Source organism: Megalobrama amblycephala, linkage group LG23 (assembly GCF_018812025.1).
Source record: "Megalobrama amblycephala isolate DHTTF-2021 linkage group LG23, ASM1881202v1, whole genome shotgun sequence".
In the NCBI taxonomy this organism is placed as follows: Eukaryota; Metazoa; Chordata; class Actinopteri; order Cypriniformes; family Xenocyprididae; genus Megalobrama; species Megalobrama amblycephala.
In genome coordinates this window covers 25,500,306-25,518,103 of record NC_063066.1, presented here as the reverse complement: position 1 = coordinate 25,518,103, position 17,798 = coordinate 25,500,306, and the positions used below count along the sequence as shown (strand labels likewise).

The window sequence follows — 17,798 nt, the reverse complement described above, 5'->3', positions numbered from 1 at the left end:
AACAAACTCCATGCCTCTCAAAGTACATCTTTATTCATTGGTGTGATACAAATATCAACATAAAAACAAATGCATTAGATGCTCAGACATTTAGAGAACAACACTTAATTCTACTGCAATTTAGGAACCAACAGAATAGAAGGAAATTTTAATATAATATATGGATATAATGTAACATTTACTTTTGGCCCATGGTCCTCAATCAAGTTTGAGTTTTGGCCCTTTATTGCAAAAAGTTTGGGCAACTCTGATTAAGTTGAAGTAGTCTTAAACCTTTTTGTTTTAATTGAACCTGAGAAGGTCCGCATCTGAAAGTTTGTGCACAAAAACAGTTGACGTTCAAAGTAAGTTGTTCGTTCAGCACCATAGACGTCAACCAAAAACAAAATAGAAAATAAAGGAATGAATGCAGTATTTGTATCCTCAATAACACTTATCTCGAAAAATAACAAAGAGAAGCAAAGCATGCATATACGTGGAGACGAGATATTTGAGCGCCTCAAATGCAAGCCAGTGTGAATGATTTGACGTATGCAGTGTGCATGCCTGAATGTTTGCATGGAGATATGTATTCACGTGTATGAGCGTGAGTATCTCTTGGAAAATCAATCTGATGGTCGCTTTACAGTATCGAAGTTGCTCTGCGGGCAGACAGATTGTGGAATGAGGTAAAGAATATGAATGGAGAAATGTCAGGGTCTTTTTTTTTTGTGAGTGTGCCTGAACAACTTCTATAGATTAAAAGTGCCAACATGCATTGTTTGTGGTTCAGGCAGTGTGCGTGAACAGTGATTACACTAGATGCTATGTGCTTGTCCTCAGTGCACAGATGTAGTGAGACTGATCAGCTCAGTCAGAGTCCACGTCCTCTTACAGCTCGCTATCCTTCACTGCATACAAACAGACAAGAGACACCAATGAAGTCTTACAGTTTTTTAGTTGGCTGCACAAAAAGGAGTATAGTGTTACATAGCCAAAAAAGTATTCTGCCATTAAATAGTTCACCAAAATATGAATATTTTGCTAAAAAACAAAAGTAGTTCATATGACTTGTGTGCTATACTGCCCTACAAAGCAAAAAGGCAGTAACTGCATTTTTTGATCAAAAATTAGTTATTGTCATTTTCATGACATTCAAGGCATCCTTTGTTATGTGACAAAACATCTTATCTGAAATGTGTGTCGTTTTGGAGTAACATAACAGCAACATGTCCAATAATCTACCTACAACTACTTAGGCTGCATGACAGGATAACTTTTAAGTCATTTTTCTCAGTTCTGCACTCTGCGTAGTTACTGCCTTTTTGCTTTGTAGGGCAGTATACATAATCAGATTACTTTTTCAAGTAACTAGTATAGTAACGCATTTTTCAATTTACAACCAAATATCGAACTTATTTTTTCAAATAAGTAAAGCAAATTACTATTTCACATTTATTGACCGCTTTTCTGTCCCCATGTTGACAGAAATAAAGTGCAGTGGTGTTGTGTGCGTTGATGTATATGATGGTTATTGTAGTTTATTCATTTACTCATCTCATTTGCACGCAAACATTCAGTATTCCCCAAAATGAATAAAAACAATGAAATGCAATTTCAGAATTTTACGCAAACCTGTAATAATTAACTATATTAAATTACACAAATATACTTCATGTATTTAATCTCACTTTATTAAAGGTGCTACAGAGGATTTTTTTGTCGACTGAGAAACCAAAGACTGTTACTGAGTTTTTGAAATGAGTGCATGCGTAAGAACCCCTCTCCTTCGAAGGAACGCCTCCCAAAACTCGTAAAAACTCGTATTGGAACACGAGTGTTTACCACCGGCATTCGCTGTGTTAGTGGATTCATTATGTCGGACTCACCGCAGGTAACTCATAATCTGCAGTTGTTACTCCTGTCTCCTGACAAAAACATTGCATGCAGCGCCTGTGGAGTGTGGAAAGTTACTGGAGCGCGCAGCCGCGCTCATCTCTCACAAGGAACATCACGGCAGTGATTGACAAGCCAGAGGGCCAATCCGCGCACGTCTCTCACAAGGAACGTCACGGCAGTGATTGACAAGCCAGAGGGCCAATCGTTTACGCGATGATCGCGTAAATGATTGGCTGATGTTTTGAAGGCCCTACCTCGTGCACAGATGATGTATATTAATATTATTCCTTTCAGTGCACCTAATAAATAGTCTTTTATCAGTTAGTAAAGACAGTAATATTGCAAAAATGTATAAAACAAAACATCCTCTTTAGCACCTTTAACCAATGTCTTTGCTGCTGACCTTCAATGACTTAATTCAACCATACTAATAGCAAAAATTACATTAGATTTAGAGTGTTGAACTTCCTTCTCCTGTATCCTATTCTTTAATCCAGAATGGCAGCACAGCTGAAAGGTTTGTTTGAGCTGCGCCCTCTACTGTACAGGTGTAAATTTGCATTTCCTTCAGCCTGAGGCTTATTCATTTCACTTTTGGTGTGAAAGAGCCTTAACATTTGCCAAAAATAGAACTTTTTTTTTTTGTTAAAAAACAAACTTAGCAAGCCCAGCCCAGGTGAGAAAAAATAATGCAAAAGTAATGTAACGCATTACTTTTCATAAAAAGTAACTAACGCAATTAGTTACTTTTTTAGGGAGTAACATAATATTGTAACGCATTACTTTAAAAATTAACTTTCCCCGACACTGGTGAGGAACAGATTATTGAAGCAGTGTTATTTTAGTATTATTTATATACTATTATAGTATGTATTAATATTTTGAACTTTATAGTTTTCAGTTTAATTTTAGTTCTTTCATGACCACTCTTGGAAACTCTTGCTACTGCCAATACATACACAACACATTGCTGTGAGCAAATAAACACGCTTCTACTGTACAAAATATTATTCATGAATTAACCGTAGCAGATCTATACAGGTGGAGCTAGGGAAGGTGGAGGGTTTCTGATAGCCTGCTGCAACTGCTACAGCAAATGCTGACCAAGTACAGTGACCTCCACTAATATTGGCACTCTTGGTAAATATGAGCAAAGGTGGCTGTGAAAATAAATCTGCATTGTTTATCCTTTAGAACTTTCATTAAACAAAAAAAAAAATCACAAAATTCAAACCTTTCATTGAAGTAAACCAATTGAAAGTGGGGGGGAAATCTCATCATGAAATAAAGTTTTTTCTCCAGTTCACGTTGATTCACGTCAATTATTGGCACCCAATTATTGCAATGCCCTTTTCCCAAGATAACGGCTCTGAGTCTTCTGCTATATTGCCTGATCAGAATGGAGAACACCTGACAAGAGCTCAGAGACCATTCTTTCATACAAAATCTCTCCAGATCCTTCAGATTCCCAGCTCTATATTATTGGTGCATCTCTTCAGTTCACTCTATTCATTTTTAATAGGGTTCAGGTCAGGTAACTGGGACAGCCATAGCAGAAGCTTCATTTTATGCTCAGTGACCCATTTTTGTGTTGATTTTGATCTTTGTTTTGGATCATTGTCCTGATGGAAGATCCCATTATAAGATTTCTAGCATTAATTTACACTTCCAGTGCAAAGGTACTAAAAACATATTTTAAACAGTTCATGTGAGTTCAGTGGTTCTACCTTAATATTATAAAGCGAAGAGACTAGTGATGGCCGATTTCAAAACACTGCTTTGAATCTTTTGTTTCGAATCAGTGGTTCGGATCAAATTGCCAAACTGCTGAAATCACGTGACTTTGACGCTCCGAATCACTAATTCAAAACTCAGTTAGTTTCCAAGGCAACATTTCTCATTTTCATTTAGGTTTAAATTTTTCACTTAATATTATTATTTAATTTAAGCTTTATTTCAATTAACGAAAATCATTTTAACTCTTTTCCTTGCAATTAATGGAATTTTCCATAATTTATGAGACGCTTCCCAGCAATTGACGGAATTGTCCAACTTCTCACTTTTATACGGTAGAGGGTGCTATTATGCAACTTCTAAAAGGATCAAAACACAGGCAAAGAGGAGCAGAAACAAGCTATAAAAGCATTGCTTCTGCATGTTGTAGTCTTTGAAAAAACAAACAAACACAAAAATCTTTTTGTTTAAAATTATGCTTTTTTATGAAACTTACAGTCATTCAAGTGTTGACAAAAAAGAATGCATTAAGCTAGAATAAAACTTTTTTTTTTTTTAATATTCATACAACAAAATATTATGGGGGGCCATAACATTTTGTGAAAATTATCAAAAACGCTGGCGGTGGCTGGCAACTTTTAAAAAAATGCTGGTGGGGAAAGAGTTTATAGTTTTGGTTAAAAACAGGACTGGATTTAAGTACAGTTTAAAGATTTGAAATCTCATTTGCATCTGCATCCAGATTAAAAAATGTCAGATTTGACAATATTGGTTCTTGTGTGCGTCAATAAAATACATGCCTAAAAAGACTTAGAATAGAGTAAAAAATTTCTTACTTCCGGAACCCGACTGTTGCACTCTATACAGCATATGAGTCATATCGACTCAGGTGTTTACAAATCTGCCCAGAATTTCAGTACCAACTTGGTACCGAAGTCAATACTTTTGACGACTCTATTTTGTTGTATGGAAAACAGCAGCTTGGACATTCCACTAAACATCTCTATTTGAGTTCTCAGAAAAAAAAAAGTTGGATACGGATTAAAAAAAATACAGATTTGGAACAACATGAGGGTGAGTAAATGATGAATCATTCAATAAATCTAATCAAAGCTGGAATTTTAGAGCACGCCTTAAGTGTAACAACATTTTGATTGACTGAAAACCAGATTGTTCCTCAGCAAGTTGGTTTATGGGCTGTCAGTAGAAACATGTCACTGCAACCATCTTGCTGAAAGGGAACTGGCAGGTGATGTGGACCAAGAAAACACAGCTCGGCATGATGGGACATGTTCTATATAGTCCCGTACAAATGCACACACAATTTTCTACAAATGCAAGGGTCTTTTATGTATCCTGAAGCATGAAGTAGGTGCAAATGGACTGATTTATTGCAGATCAGTCAACTACGGTTCAACCGCACTCACTCACCCTTCTTGGGAGGAATGTCATTGATGGAATCCACCACATGGATGGTGCCCACAGCTGATGCTTCACCCTTGATGTTACTGGCGTGACACTCATAGGAGCCGTCCTCATTCTTGGTAAGAGGATATATCTGCAACAGATGGCCGTCAGCCATAGTTTTCACCCAATCTGTTCTGAATGTTTCGATAAGTGCAGAGAACTCCAAACAAATGTAATTTGAGATGAGCCTAGAGTGCTTTCAGAGCAGCGCTGCCAACAAGAAATGCTGTAACGGTTTTGCGTTGCATGATAAACAACACTCGTAACTTGTAGCAGAAAGCTTGTAGTTATACGTGGAGAGAAAAACTAAAGAGTTTATATTTAGTTAAAACACACTTACTAGCACCCAGCCAGTAACCTCATGCTTTTCAGGGCCTCCGCGGGTCTGGACGGCCAGGTTGTCTTTGTCTCCTGGGAGCGGCACAGTCTTTTCTTTGCTGTCAGATACCTATGAGAATCACAACAGCCATTACTTTTACACTCTATGGGTTTTACAATATAATAATTTTACAATATAATTTGCTAAGCACATACTTTTTCAGCAAATTAGGCCTACAGCTTGTTCGTTCTGTGGTTATGCGTGATTAAGTTTCACCAGACTCTATTCGTACAGATAAGCAAAGTTTTTCTCTAAACTATGACCACATGTGGAACCAGACACAATAGATCTTAAATAAGAAAATTATGTATTGCACTTTGATATGCTGTCATGGTAAGCAACAGCCATCTGAAATAGTGGATAGTTCACCCAAAAATGAAAATTCTGTCATCATTTACTCAGTTGATGGGCCCTATTGCTTTCCATAGTATGGGAAAAAAATACTATGGAAGTCAATGGGGTCCATCAACTGTTTCATTTCCGACATTCTACAAAATATCTTCTTTTCTGTTCAGCAGAATACAGAAATTCTTACAGGTTTGGAACAACTTGAGGGTGAGTAAATCATTTTTAGTTGAACTATCCCTTTAAACTCAAGACCATTTAGGTTTGGAAATGTTTTATGTGGTAAATGGTGAATTAAACAGATAAACAGATATTCTGAGATAAACATTATTATAGGCCTACTTAAAGGGTTAGTTAACCCAAAAATGACAATTCTGACATTTATTACTTACCCTCATGCCGTTCCACACCCGTATGACCTTCGTTAATCTTCGGAACACAAATTAAGATGTTTTAGTTGAAATCCGATGGCTCAGTGAGGCCTCCATAGGGAGCAATGACACTTCCTCTCTCAAGTTCCATAAAGGTACTAAAAACATTTAAACATTTAAATCGGTTCATGTGAGTACAGTGGTTCAATATTAATATTATAAAGCGACGAGAATATTTTTAGAGCGCCAAAAAAACAAAATAACGACTTATTTAATGATGGCCGATATCAAAACACTTCTTCAGGAAGATTCGGAGCACAAATGAATCAGTGTATCGAATCTGCTGTTCGGAGCGCCAAAGTCACGTGATTTCAGCCGTTGGCAGTTTGACACGCGATCTGAATCATGATTCGACACATTGATTCATTTGTGCTGCGAATCTTCCTGAAGCAGTGTTTTGAAATCGGCCATCACTAAATAAGTCATTATTTTGTTTTTTGGGCGCTCCAAAAATATTCTCGTCGCTTTATAATATTAATATTGAACCACTGTACTCACATGAACCGATTTAAATATGTTTTTAGTACCTTTATGGATCTTGAGAGAGGAAGTGTCATTGCTCCCTATGGAGGCCTCACTGAGCCATCGGATTAAAATATCTTAATTTGTGTTCCGAAGATTAACTAAGGTTTTACGGGTGTGGATGGAACGGCATGAGGGTAGGTAATAAATGACAGAATTTTTTTTTTTTTTGGTGAACTAACCCTTTAAGTCACAGTGAGGTCTAAAAGACAGTAAAATGCTTCGATTTTGAATTTTTCAAATTGAATAAACATTTTCCATTATCTGCATATCAATTTCAGTGAAAAATTATCTGAATTCTTCATAATAATAATATTTTGTATTATTATTAATATTAGTTTGATTATTATTACTTATAAAAACATAATAATAATAATAATAATTGTTGTTGTTTTATGTGATGACAATATTAAATTGAATAAAAGAAATTAAAGAAATGCAAATTTATCTTACTTTTCAAAATCCTCTCATTCTTTTCTGTCCACCAGACTCTCTCTCAAGAGATGCTAAAAGTAGTTTTTGAGTGAGTGTGGGTCTACAGTGCTTCATTGCCGTAATAAAAATATTCCAGGGATAGGGTGAAATTCTGTAGCCAGGTCTTAATCTAGTTTCCACCATTTATGAAGCATGACTAACTTGATCATCAGAAACCCCATAATAAATACAGCCCTCATATTTAAATAACTCTCAAACTAATTCCTAACATTTTTTGTTATTACTAATATTTCCCAGGGTTTCAGATTTCCTGTGGCTGAGAGGGGTCAATTATGACATTTTTGCTTTTTCCTGGGAAATCACCAAGTAATTTTTTAGATTTTTTGAGTTGTGGCTTTTCATATTAGTGACTCTAGAGCCCGTACAAAGCAGAATCCAGACCCATGGAATTCTTTGATTCTAATTTAAGAAGAAATCCTGTCTCCTTTTAGGTCTAGAAAAATGTCATAGCTGATAATATGCTTGATAAAGTGCTTCCTGCCATATCCCTCCCATGTTTGTGGTGCTATTGTTTCTGTGCTGTGTTATTCATAGAGGTGGACATCCTTTGACATAGCTGGAGCCGTACACTACGCACAAACACATCCTTCCTCTTTTCCATATGGGACTTAGGAATGTGCTATAGGATCTGATACATAAAAAAATAACAGTTTAGATATTATATACAAAATCAGTATAGATAGATTCACTGCCTTTTTTAATTTATTCTCTACCTTTCTCCAGGTGAGCACAGGTGTTGGTATCCCTGTAGCTTCACAGCTTAGGTAGACCTGTGAACCTGTCACATTCCAGACCTCTCCTGGAGCTGTCACTATAACTGGTCCTGCATTGGACATGAAAGACACAAAATGATTTAGAAGTTGCATTTTATATAGTCACAATGCCATGCTAAGGTTATCATCATGTCTGGAAGAGTGAGGAATTCTAGGTTGTGATGGACAGATACAGACAATGGCCTTAATGACCATGTTTACATGCACACCAGTACATCGATAACTCACAAAAATCAGCTTACTGAGATAACCTGTTGTACGGGTTTACATGCAAACCAATAACCCGACAACGCAAGTAAACTGCATTTACGTGACTATTAATAAATCAGGTAATCTCTTACTGCAAAATGCTCGCTCTGTCTGAAGGACACATTCCTGTCACATATCACACATGCGGACTTCAATAATTGTCCATTTTGATTTCATGGTGACTTTAAATTAAAGCTGCTGTCCGTAAATTTTTTTGTGTTCAAAATTATTATATAATGAGCGAGTACATAATGAATCAATTTTCCAAACCATATTTTTGTCTTATCCTGTATCATTACTCCGGTACTCCTATAATAAGTGTTTATATTCGGACTATTTTAGACTGGTTTGGGTCGTACCACTGCGGAGTAGCACAGAGAGAAGTAGCTCCGGCTACAATGTTCTTCCGCAAGACGCATGCAGTTCTGTTTATTAACCGCTAGAGCGGCAAAAGTTACAGTAGCCCCTCACTCATTACAAAGGTATGAAGTCCCGTTTTGATTTTGCGTGCTGTCATTTGCACACCCGACAAATTACAATATTACTGTTGCTGGAGCATCTATATCCTAAAAAAGACACCATAAACCTTTCAAATGATATATCTTATCTTTATTAATATTTTAGATAGTGTCAAGATAGATAGCTTCTTTAGCCTGCAAACATGATCACGTCGCTCTAGGCGGGCGTGGTTTCAGCAACCAGGCACCTCAGTTCCAACTGTGTCCCACCTCTTTGCCCATTTTCAGTTATCCGGGAGTGACGCGCGATGACGTGCAATGACGTGCTGCCAAAATGGCAACGGCAGCTTTTTCGCTTCAAAAATGCTCTTCAGAAATCTACGGGTGACGTCACAGACACTATGTCCATATCGGGTGTGCCTCATACGTCCTGAAAAGTGAAGCTGCGGGCTCTTTGATCGCTCCCTGGTGGCTGGATGCAGTACAGGTCATATACCTCACCCTCTCCATTCAAACGAATGGGTCTTGAGTCAAAACATAAAAATAAATTACGCTTCAAATAAAATTTTCCGAATGATGGTTTTGCTCATTTAAGGTAGTTGTTATCACGCTGATATATATTCAATTTTTCGTTTTTGTGATAAGTTTAATGCTATAGAAACGGGGCGTGTCGTTATGATTGACAGGTGTGATTGACAGCTTCTCTGAGGACTGTTGGAGCTTCGAGGGGAGATTGAAGATATATAACTAACTATTAATTTTCAATTTCTGTGTTATTTCACAACCGACAAAATGAGTTCAGCAGTAAATTGTACTAACCGACATACAGGATCTGACGGATCACTGAGCTTTTTTCGGTAACGTTAAATCTGGGCTTCATAAGCTAATTAATAAATGTTATTAGTTAAGATAACACGCCTAACCTTAGCCATGACGTGAAAAAGCAGGCCATTGTTATTTGGCAGTTACTAATTATTTTTATGGGTATAAAATAATAATTAGCAGGACAAAACTAATGATAGCCTACTCTAATTAGAGCAATCAATCTCCTGTCCTGTAACGTTAGTTTAACTTTATTAAAAATGGCAGGACCGTTTATGACATTTATAGTTGTTTCTAGTGGCATATTTTATTGAGTTTATCTACTGAATTTGCTTTTTCCACAATATTATTACTCTAGAAACAGAATAGCCTATTATTTTATTGGTAGAATTTTAAATTGTGTATAATTTATATAGCCAATATAAAATACATCAATGATGACGCAGTCGTCTGGGCGGTAGTTTGATACTGCGACTCCGCCTCCGGGCTCCACTGACGATTCCTTCTGCGCATACCCAGGCTCCAAACTGACGTTTTTGTGTAACATTTCAACGCCCATCATTGTACGTTTTACATTCAGTTCATTACAATGGAAGGAAGCGGCGTCACGGCGTCCATCTTTTTTTTACAGTCTATGATCAGTAGATCATAGACTACTGATCATAGACGCAACTGGCACCATCTTATGGAAGCTTGTATCCGCCACGGAATAAAAAAAATTAAAATTGCTATTTTTTTATCGCAATTCTGACTTTTTTAACTCAGAATTGTGAGATGTAAAGTCGCAATTGCGAGGAAAAAAAGTCATAATTGCAATTTAAAAAACATCGCAATTATCCTTTTTTATTCAGTGGTGGATACTGGATATAAAATCACAATTCTGAGAAATAAACTAAATTCTGATTTTTTTCTCAATTTATATCCTGCAATTCTGACATTTTTCTTGCAATTGCAAGTTTATATCTCGCAATTCGGACTTTATATATTTATAAAATATTTTTATATTTAAAAATATTTTGCAATTATAAAAAGTCAGTCTTTTTTTTCTCTGAATTGGACTTTATAACTCTCAATTTTTAGTTAATATCTCACAATTCTGACTTTTCAAAATTGAAAATATTGCAATTGCTTTTTTTTATTTTGTGGCGGAAACAAGCTTCCATAGTTTCTCGTTCATTTACTGTATGACTTCAGAGGACACTTTTAATAGCATTAAAATATAAAATTATAAAAATAAATGTAACGCCAGTCAGTATCTCTTGTCCACGTTTATTAATGCTCTGATCCCTAAGTATCTGAGTCATAATACTATCAACACTAAAATATGTACACAAATGCTTCAAGCTATGAAATATTCTGATGTGTAGGCCTACATGGACTGAGATTACTTTAGGTGAGATAATGTCTTGCCAGGGGTGCTCACAGGATTCTCATCCATGGTATGCAAACAACAACAACAACAAAACAGCAATTTGTTTACATTTAGCCACCTTAATTAAAACTTGTCCCACAGTAAACTGGACAAACAAGTTATAAAGTATAGAGGTTAATGGTTGTCACTTTCGTTGAACAAGCTTACCTCACAAGCTCTTTGAATCATTGACAGTTTGTTGAAACCTTCCCTTACTATACAATGAAAAACTAATAGATCTAACCTTACTTTCCATGTAATTTTACAGAAAAATGTGACACTTCACATTTGATGGGTTTTCATTTTAATAATTATGTTTCTTCTTAGTTTTTATCAGTTATGTACAGGGTTTTATGTTACACCTTATGTTGTTAAATGTTTATTGCATTATTTTATCCATGTGTGTTAGCATGATGGTGTTTTGTATTTATGTGCATGACACTGTGCACCTATTTACCTCTGCTTGTGATGAACCTCGATTCATCATGGTTTTTTCTTTACCTCTTGTGTTATTATGGTTCTTGCCACTATGTTGAAGGTACAAAACAGATTTTAATAGCAGTGTGGTCTTGATAATTCAGCACATGAGCAGAAAATGGTTGTTGGATTTATCGGTTTAAATTTTTTTAATTGTTTTTTATTGTTTACATTTTTATTGTATTTTACAGAATTATTCTGTATTATTCTTTTTCTCCATAAAAATGACAGGACAACTTATGGGTTGATTAGCAGAAGCCAAAGGTCTCAGAGAAAGCTCTGCTATAGAGAGGCTTTTCCATATCCTCTGGCTCTATTAATCCCATGCCAGAATGCTGTTATAATGAATTACATGCAGGTTCACTGATTCAAGCTTTAAAACAATAGTCTGCCTTGTGTTTTGCTAAGCGAGACATTGCTATTTGATCAGGGCTGATCTCCCTTTCAGTAATGAAAATCCACCCGAGAGGCTGGAATTTCAGACATGTCTGTTCAGGGATAGTGCGTTTCCACCCAATATGAAAACAATGGCCTCTGGCCTGTTCCGTTGTTCCGTTGTTGCCTTAACACACACCGTCAATGTATATGTGTGTGTACGATTTATTTGTCCCGGGGAGAAAGTACAGGATGGGTCAGTGTATTAGTGATCCTTGGAGAAAAGAAACCCAAATACAAAACACATGACAGCTGAATCATGTGAGTGACTGGATCACGTAGGGCATTAACAAAGCAGAAATTATTCTAAAATAGCAAAGTTGTTGATGCAGCTGTGCATAAAGGCCAGCATTTCATTTCTCTGCACATATTATCAGGCCTAACAGTCAAATTCTATTGGATGAAATGAAAAACTGTCCTTTAAATGGCTGCGGGTGGTTCAAAACAATAAATGTTCTTTCTACAGAAACAGTCCATCTGAATTCAGACAGTGAGCCATTATAAATACATTAACCACGGGCACATGATTTTTTAGCTTCTGGTTTGGGGCCCATTAAGTACAGAAACATAATTAAGTTGTCAAATAAAGATGAAATAACCAACATCACTGTTTACAAAACTTGGCAAGTTTACAGTGGCCCCAAAACACATAAATCACACTCAAAAATGTCTGTTTTCCATTACATTACATAAATACAAGATGCATTAGCCTACATCCATTGCATACACACGCTTTGTGTTAGATTTAAACACCCATATCAAAGCTGCAGAATCGATTTCAGAATTGGAATTGTGGAACTGACTTTTGTCCTCCGTTATCAGGGTAATTTGCCACGTGTGCTTTAAATATTGTGATTTACTTTTACAGTTTATTAATTAAAATATTTTTGTTTTTTTGCCGTTTCCACATGATTTGTTTCCTTTTTGAGCTAAAAAGCCTAGACAGGCTCCACTGTGACAACTTACACCCATAGTTTGACAGCATTGGGGCATGTTGTCACAAAATATTTATTATTTTTCCCTAGGCAATATTCAACAGTTTTTTTGACTGTATATGTGACTAAACAGAAACTTAAAATATAATCCTACTCTTATTCACTGGCGGTATCCCATATAGTCTATGATTATATATAAATACAACTTTCATGACATTTATTCAGTTGTAGCCCATACTGATAAGCATTCATTTAAACATTTTAATTATTAATTAAAGTTATTAAAGTGTTGACTGATAAATGCAGAGCGGGTCTTATTATGTTTAAGACATCTCACCTTGAGCACATTTGCCCTTGTTCTGAATTTTAATCTCCTGTTTTTTCTCCTTCACTGCTTTCACACTTGCTGCTTTCAGCTCACAGCCGCTGTTATAGTTCACGCCATCAGTGCCGCACACGGGATAGTTGCTCTTGCACACGCAGACCCCTGATTTACTCTTCTTGTCTTTGTTGCTCTTGACGCACTCGAGTCCGGACGCGCAGCGCTTGGCTGAGGGTCCGCGTCCCCCGCACGGCTCTCCAACTCCAGACGCGCAGAGCTCGCAGCAGCCGCACGCGTCCAGCAGCGTCCCGGATGAGCAGCCCTCGGCCGGCAGCGGCGCACACTGACTCGGGTCGCAGGTGCCGCAGCTGCGGGGCAGCCGGTCCGCTGACGCCACAGCGAACAATGTTAATAGCAGAAAGCAGAGCATGGTGAGGTGTGAAGGGTTTCAGGATGGTTCAGAGTCTGCTGCTTCTCTCTGCTTGGGATGGAGGTACTAGACCCCGCCCAGCAGGAAAATAAACTTACAATAACGCAAGTAAACATATCCTTTTTTGGCAATGATTTCGTGGTTCTGTTGTTGTTGGTATTATTTGTGGATACAATGGAATGGATTGTGTTTGCTGATGGATTTAGCTGAGAAGTCTTTAGTGTTTGCAAGGGTATTGCTAGGGTGTTTTCTTAATTTTCCCAAGTCAAAAGAGCCCACTTTCAAGTGTCTAGCCTATATGACGACAAGAATTCTCAAACATGTCCCTTTCCCTAACAGATAGCCTATATATTGTGATGAATAAAGACACACCTATATCATATAAGACTACAGTTTTTCTTGATTGCTCACACTAGTGTTGTAGACCAGTCTTGGTCTTGAGACCGGTCTTGAAGTCCCCCTGTGGTAAAAATCCAGTTTTTAATGTTGTTCATATGTCTATCTGGTGTTAAACATGCTTAAACATGCTTTAAGGCAAACCATGTGCAAAATTATGTGTCAGAACCATTGCTGAGCATTTTTTCTTTAAAGCTGCAGTAAACCAAAGACAGTCTAAAACCCGCGGTTTGAAAACACTGGTGTTTCTGACGTCACAAACTACCTTATAATCACGTCAACATGCCGACGGGCTTCATCATATCATTAACTGACCGCGCAAGGGAGTCTTAAAAGAAGGTTATCCTGGTATATTTTTCTGTTGATATGGAAAAGTAGATTTAGCAATATGGCGGGTGTATAATGTATATTATGATGAACTATATGCCTTTCTCCACTAACAGTCTGAGTTGTTAGAAGTGTTTCTAAGGATACTGATTGTTAGAAAGGCATCTGTCTGATTTGTGAATGTGAACATGGTTTGTGTAAAATTAGCAAAACATTATTGTTTGCTAACACTGTTTGATATTACTGTTTGATAACAGTCAAGCAAAACACTAATTAGGCTATACACTCTAAAAAATGCTAGGTTAAAAACAACCCAAGTTGGGTTGAAAATGGACAAACCCAGCAATTGGGTTGTTTTAACCCAGCGGTAGGGTTAAATGTTTGCCCAACCTGCTGGGTAGTTTTATTTAACTCAACTATTGTTTAAAAAGTACTGTATTGCTTAAAGGTCCCGTTCTTCATGATCCCATGTTTCAAACTTTAGTTAGTGTGTAATGTTGTTGTTAGAGTATAAATAAAATCTGTAAAATTTTAAAGCTCAAAGTTCAATGCCAAGCGAGATATTTTATTTAACAGAAGTCGCCTACATCGAACGGCCAGTTTGGACTACATCCCTCTACTTCCTTCTTTAATGACGTCACTAAAACAGTTTTTTGACTAACCTCCGCCCACAGGAATACACAAGAGTTGCGTTTGTAGAGTGTGTTTGTCGGCATGTCGTCGAAACGCTGTTATTTTCATCCCGCAGTCCAATCACCGGGTCTGATTCCGGCTCAAATTGATAGGGTAAAATTAAAGAAATGTTTACAATAACACTGAGCGCATGCATCTCCACGTTATAGTAACAGGCGTGACCTTTCCGGGCAAGATGCGCTAAACTGCTGTCGAATCACAACACAGGAACCGCTGGCACAATCAGAACTCGTTACGTATTTCTGAAGGAGGGACTTCATAGAACAAGGAAGTCATCAGCCCGTTTTTATGACAGTGGAAACAGTGGTATACAGATAAGTAAATTATGTGAAAAATACTGTGTTTTTTTACACACGAAACATGAACACATGTTATATTGCACACTATAAACACAATCAAAGCTTCAAAAAACCACGAAAAACGGGACCTTTAAATAAAATTAACCCAAAGTATGTTGGAAATTAACATTTATTAATGTTCAATGAATAATTATTAAATAATAAACATTTATTAAATTGCTTATTAATAAATTTATATTAATAAACTATTAAACTATTACATTTATATTAATAAAATATTAAAGCTTATTAATAAACATTCTCCTTTTGTCTATTATTGTTGCCTCTAATTGCATCTGGTTTTTAATTTCCCAACTATTTTGGGTTCATTTTAAGCTAGCCATATAGCAATTTTTAAACAATAGTTGGGCAAACATTTAACCCAACCGCTGGGTTAAAACAACCCAATCGCTGGGTTTGTCCATTTTCAACCCAACTTGGGTTGTTTTTAACCCAGCATTTTTTAGAGTGTATGAATTACTGTTATGTGTCCGACATTGTAAAAAGCGATACCATTGTGCAGCGTTTACCTCAGTAAGTTGACCAAGTGGATCTTGTCTGAGCTCGTACGAGTGAGTGGAGGCGGGGCTAATTATCATATTCATACAGTCGTGTATATTAAATGAGGCAAGGGTGTAGAGTTACATTCAAACTATTTTAAGGCATTAATAACACATTTCACAGGAAAAAAAGTTAAATATGTAATTTTGGTGATCAAAGATGAGTTTTAAGGGATTAAATTATTGACTACAGGGGGACATTAAGACCATTTTTTGAAGGTCTTGGTTTTGTCTCAGTCTTCTTGACCACATTTGTACTTGGACTTGTCTCGGTCTCAGACTAAAGCCCTATTCAGACGGGATTAGTTTTACATGGGAAGGTGGGGTAAAGTAATTATTACCAGAGCTTCTCAGTGATTTTAGTCCTGTCCGAATGTGCCATCTCAGTAATCATTACGGACAACGGCAGTAAAGATTACGGCGAATTTTACCTTCTGTAAAAAGGTTCAGAAGGTTCAAGACCAGTCAAGGCCTTGTATTCTATCTTGTCTCTGTGTTCCTTGTCCTTGGCCTTGCATGCCTGTGTTTTGAGTCTGGAGTGCTTCCTTGTTTGATGAACATTTGCTGCCTGTCTTGACATTTGCCTGTGTTTGGATTACTCTTTGCCTTGCCTTCCTGTATCTGTTTGCTGGTGTTTGACCCTCTGCCTGTACGACTACGCTCATTCTGTTTATTAAAGCCTGCACGTGGATCTCCAACTCTGTTGTCCCGTTTCCATCCGTTACACTAACACACAATTCATGAAACAATTCAACATTTTCTCACAACTATAAACAAAAATCTCAAAACTCCACACCAGCTTGTACAAACCTCAAAATTCTAGGTCAAATTCAAATATTTTAGCCAAAAACGTATCCTCTTTTGTCAAAATCAAACTTTGGCTTCATATGACACACAAAACAAAACAAATACACAAACTACTCCACTGTCTGAGAACACTAGTGAGATCAATTCAAAACATTGTTACAAAAACCTCCTTTTGGCAAACAGGAATCATTTTACAGCTAAATGTCTACTACAGAATAAATACAGGATTGCAAGATACAGTGAAATTCAACAATAACCCTAAGACCTATTTTTTTCTTAGTTTGATTTTCATGGACTTTTAATTTGTTTTCATTAGTTTCCTGATTTCCTTTGTCTAGCTACAAATCAGTTTGACAATTTAAAGGTGTATAACATGTGCTACAGTATTTACTGTACATAGAATAGTGAAAGTACTCTCATCTAAAGTACTGCTGTCTACTGTAATTATACTGTATGTGTAAATAGCATAAAAACCTTGTAGATGAGCCTGTAGACCAACTTCCCTCAAGGTCAACTATAGTGCTTTGCATTTCATCTGGAATTAATGTCTTTTTACCGCATCCCCTTAGTTTTTCTTTTCCTCTACTCTTCCTCTTTGTCTCCCACCACTAGGATTCATTTTCCAATATCCATTCAACTATTCAACTTACGAAGAAAGTGTAAAACTGTAGCAGTTCAGAACGTTATGTTCTACACCTTCCATATTCAAATTATGAAAAAAAAAATGCTTTTTTCATAAGTTGAATACGGAAAGCGGTCTGGTAGAAGCTAGATATTTTACTTTATAGTTTGTTAAATATGGATATTTTTCTTACACAAATGCATCACTTCAAATTAGAAGGCCTTTATTACCCCCCGGAGCCGTGTGGAAGATGTTTATGATGGATGGATGGATGGATGGGTGCACTTTCTTGAGCTTTATACTTGTTGGTTCCGTTCACTGCTATTATAAAGCTTGGATGCGTCAGGATATTTATTACTATAACTCCAATAGTGTTCAACAGAAAGAAGAAAGTCATATACACCTAGGATGGCTTGAGGCAAGGCAAGGCAAGGCAAGGCAATTTTATTTGTATAGCACATTTCATACACAATGGTAATTCAAAGTGCTTTA

The 17,798-nt window shown here is 36.8% G+C and overlaps 1 protein-coding gene across 1 annotated transcript; it reads right to left on the bottom strand.

The window, feature by feature from the left end:
- Positions 1–11: 11 nt before the first annotated feature.
- igfbp7 (insulin-like growth factor binding protein 7) lies at positions 12–13,619 on the bottom strand. The gene is made up of 5 exons (XM_048176500.1): positions 13,149–13,619; positions 7,965–8,074; positions 5,420–5,527; positions 5,044–5,170; positions 12–890 (listed from the first exon to the last, which is right to left on the bottom strand). Exons 1-5 carry the CDS (start codon positions 13,561–13,563, stop codon positions 871–873), a joined length of 780 nt encoding a protein of 259 aa, XP_048032457.1. The 5' UTR covers positions 13,564–13,619; the 3' UTR covers positions 12–870.
- Positions 13,620–17,798: the final 4,179 nt, after the last annotated feature.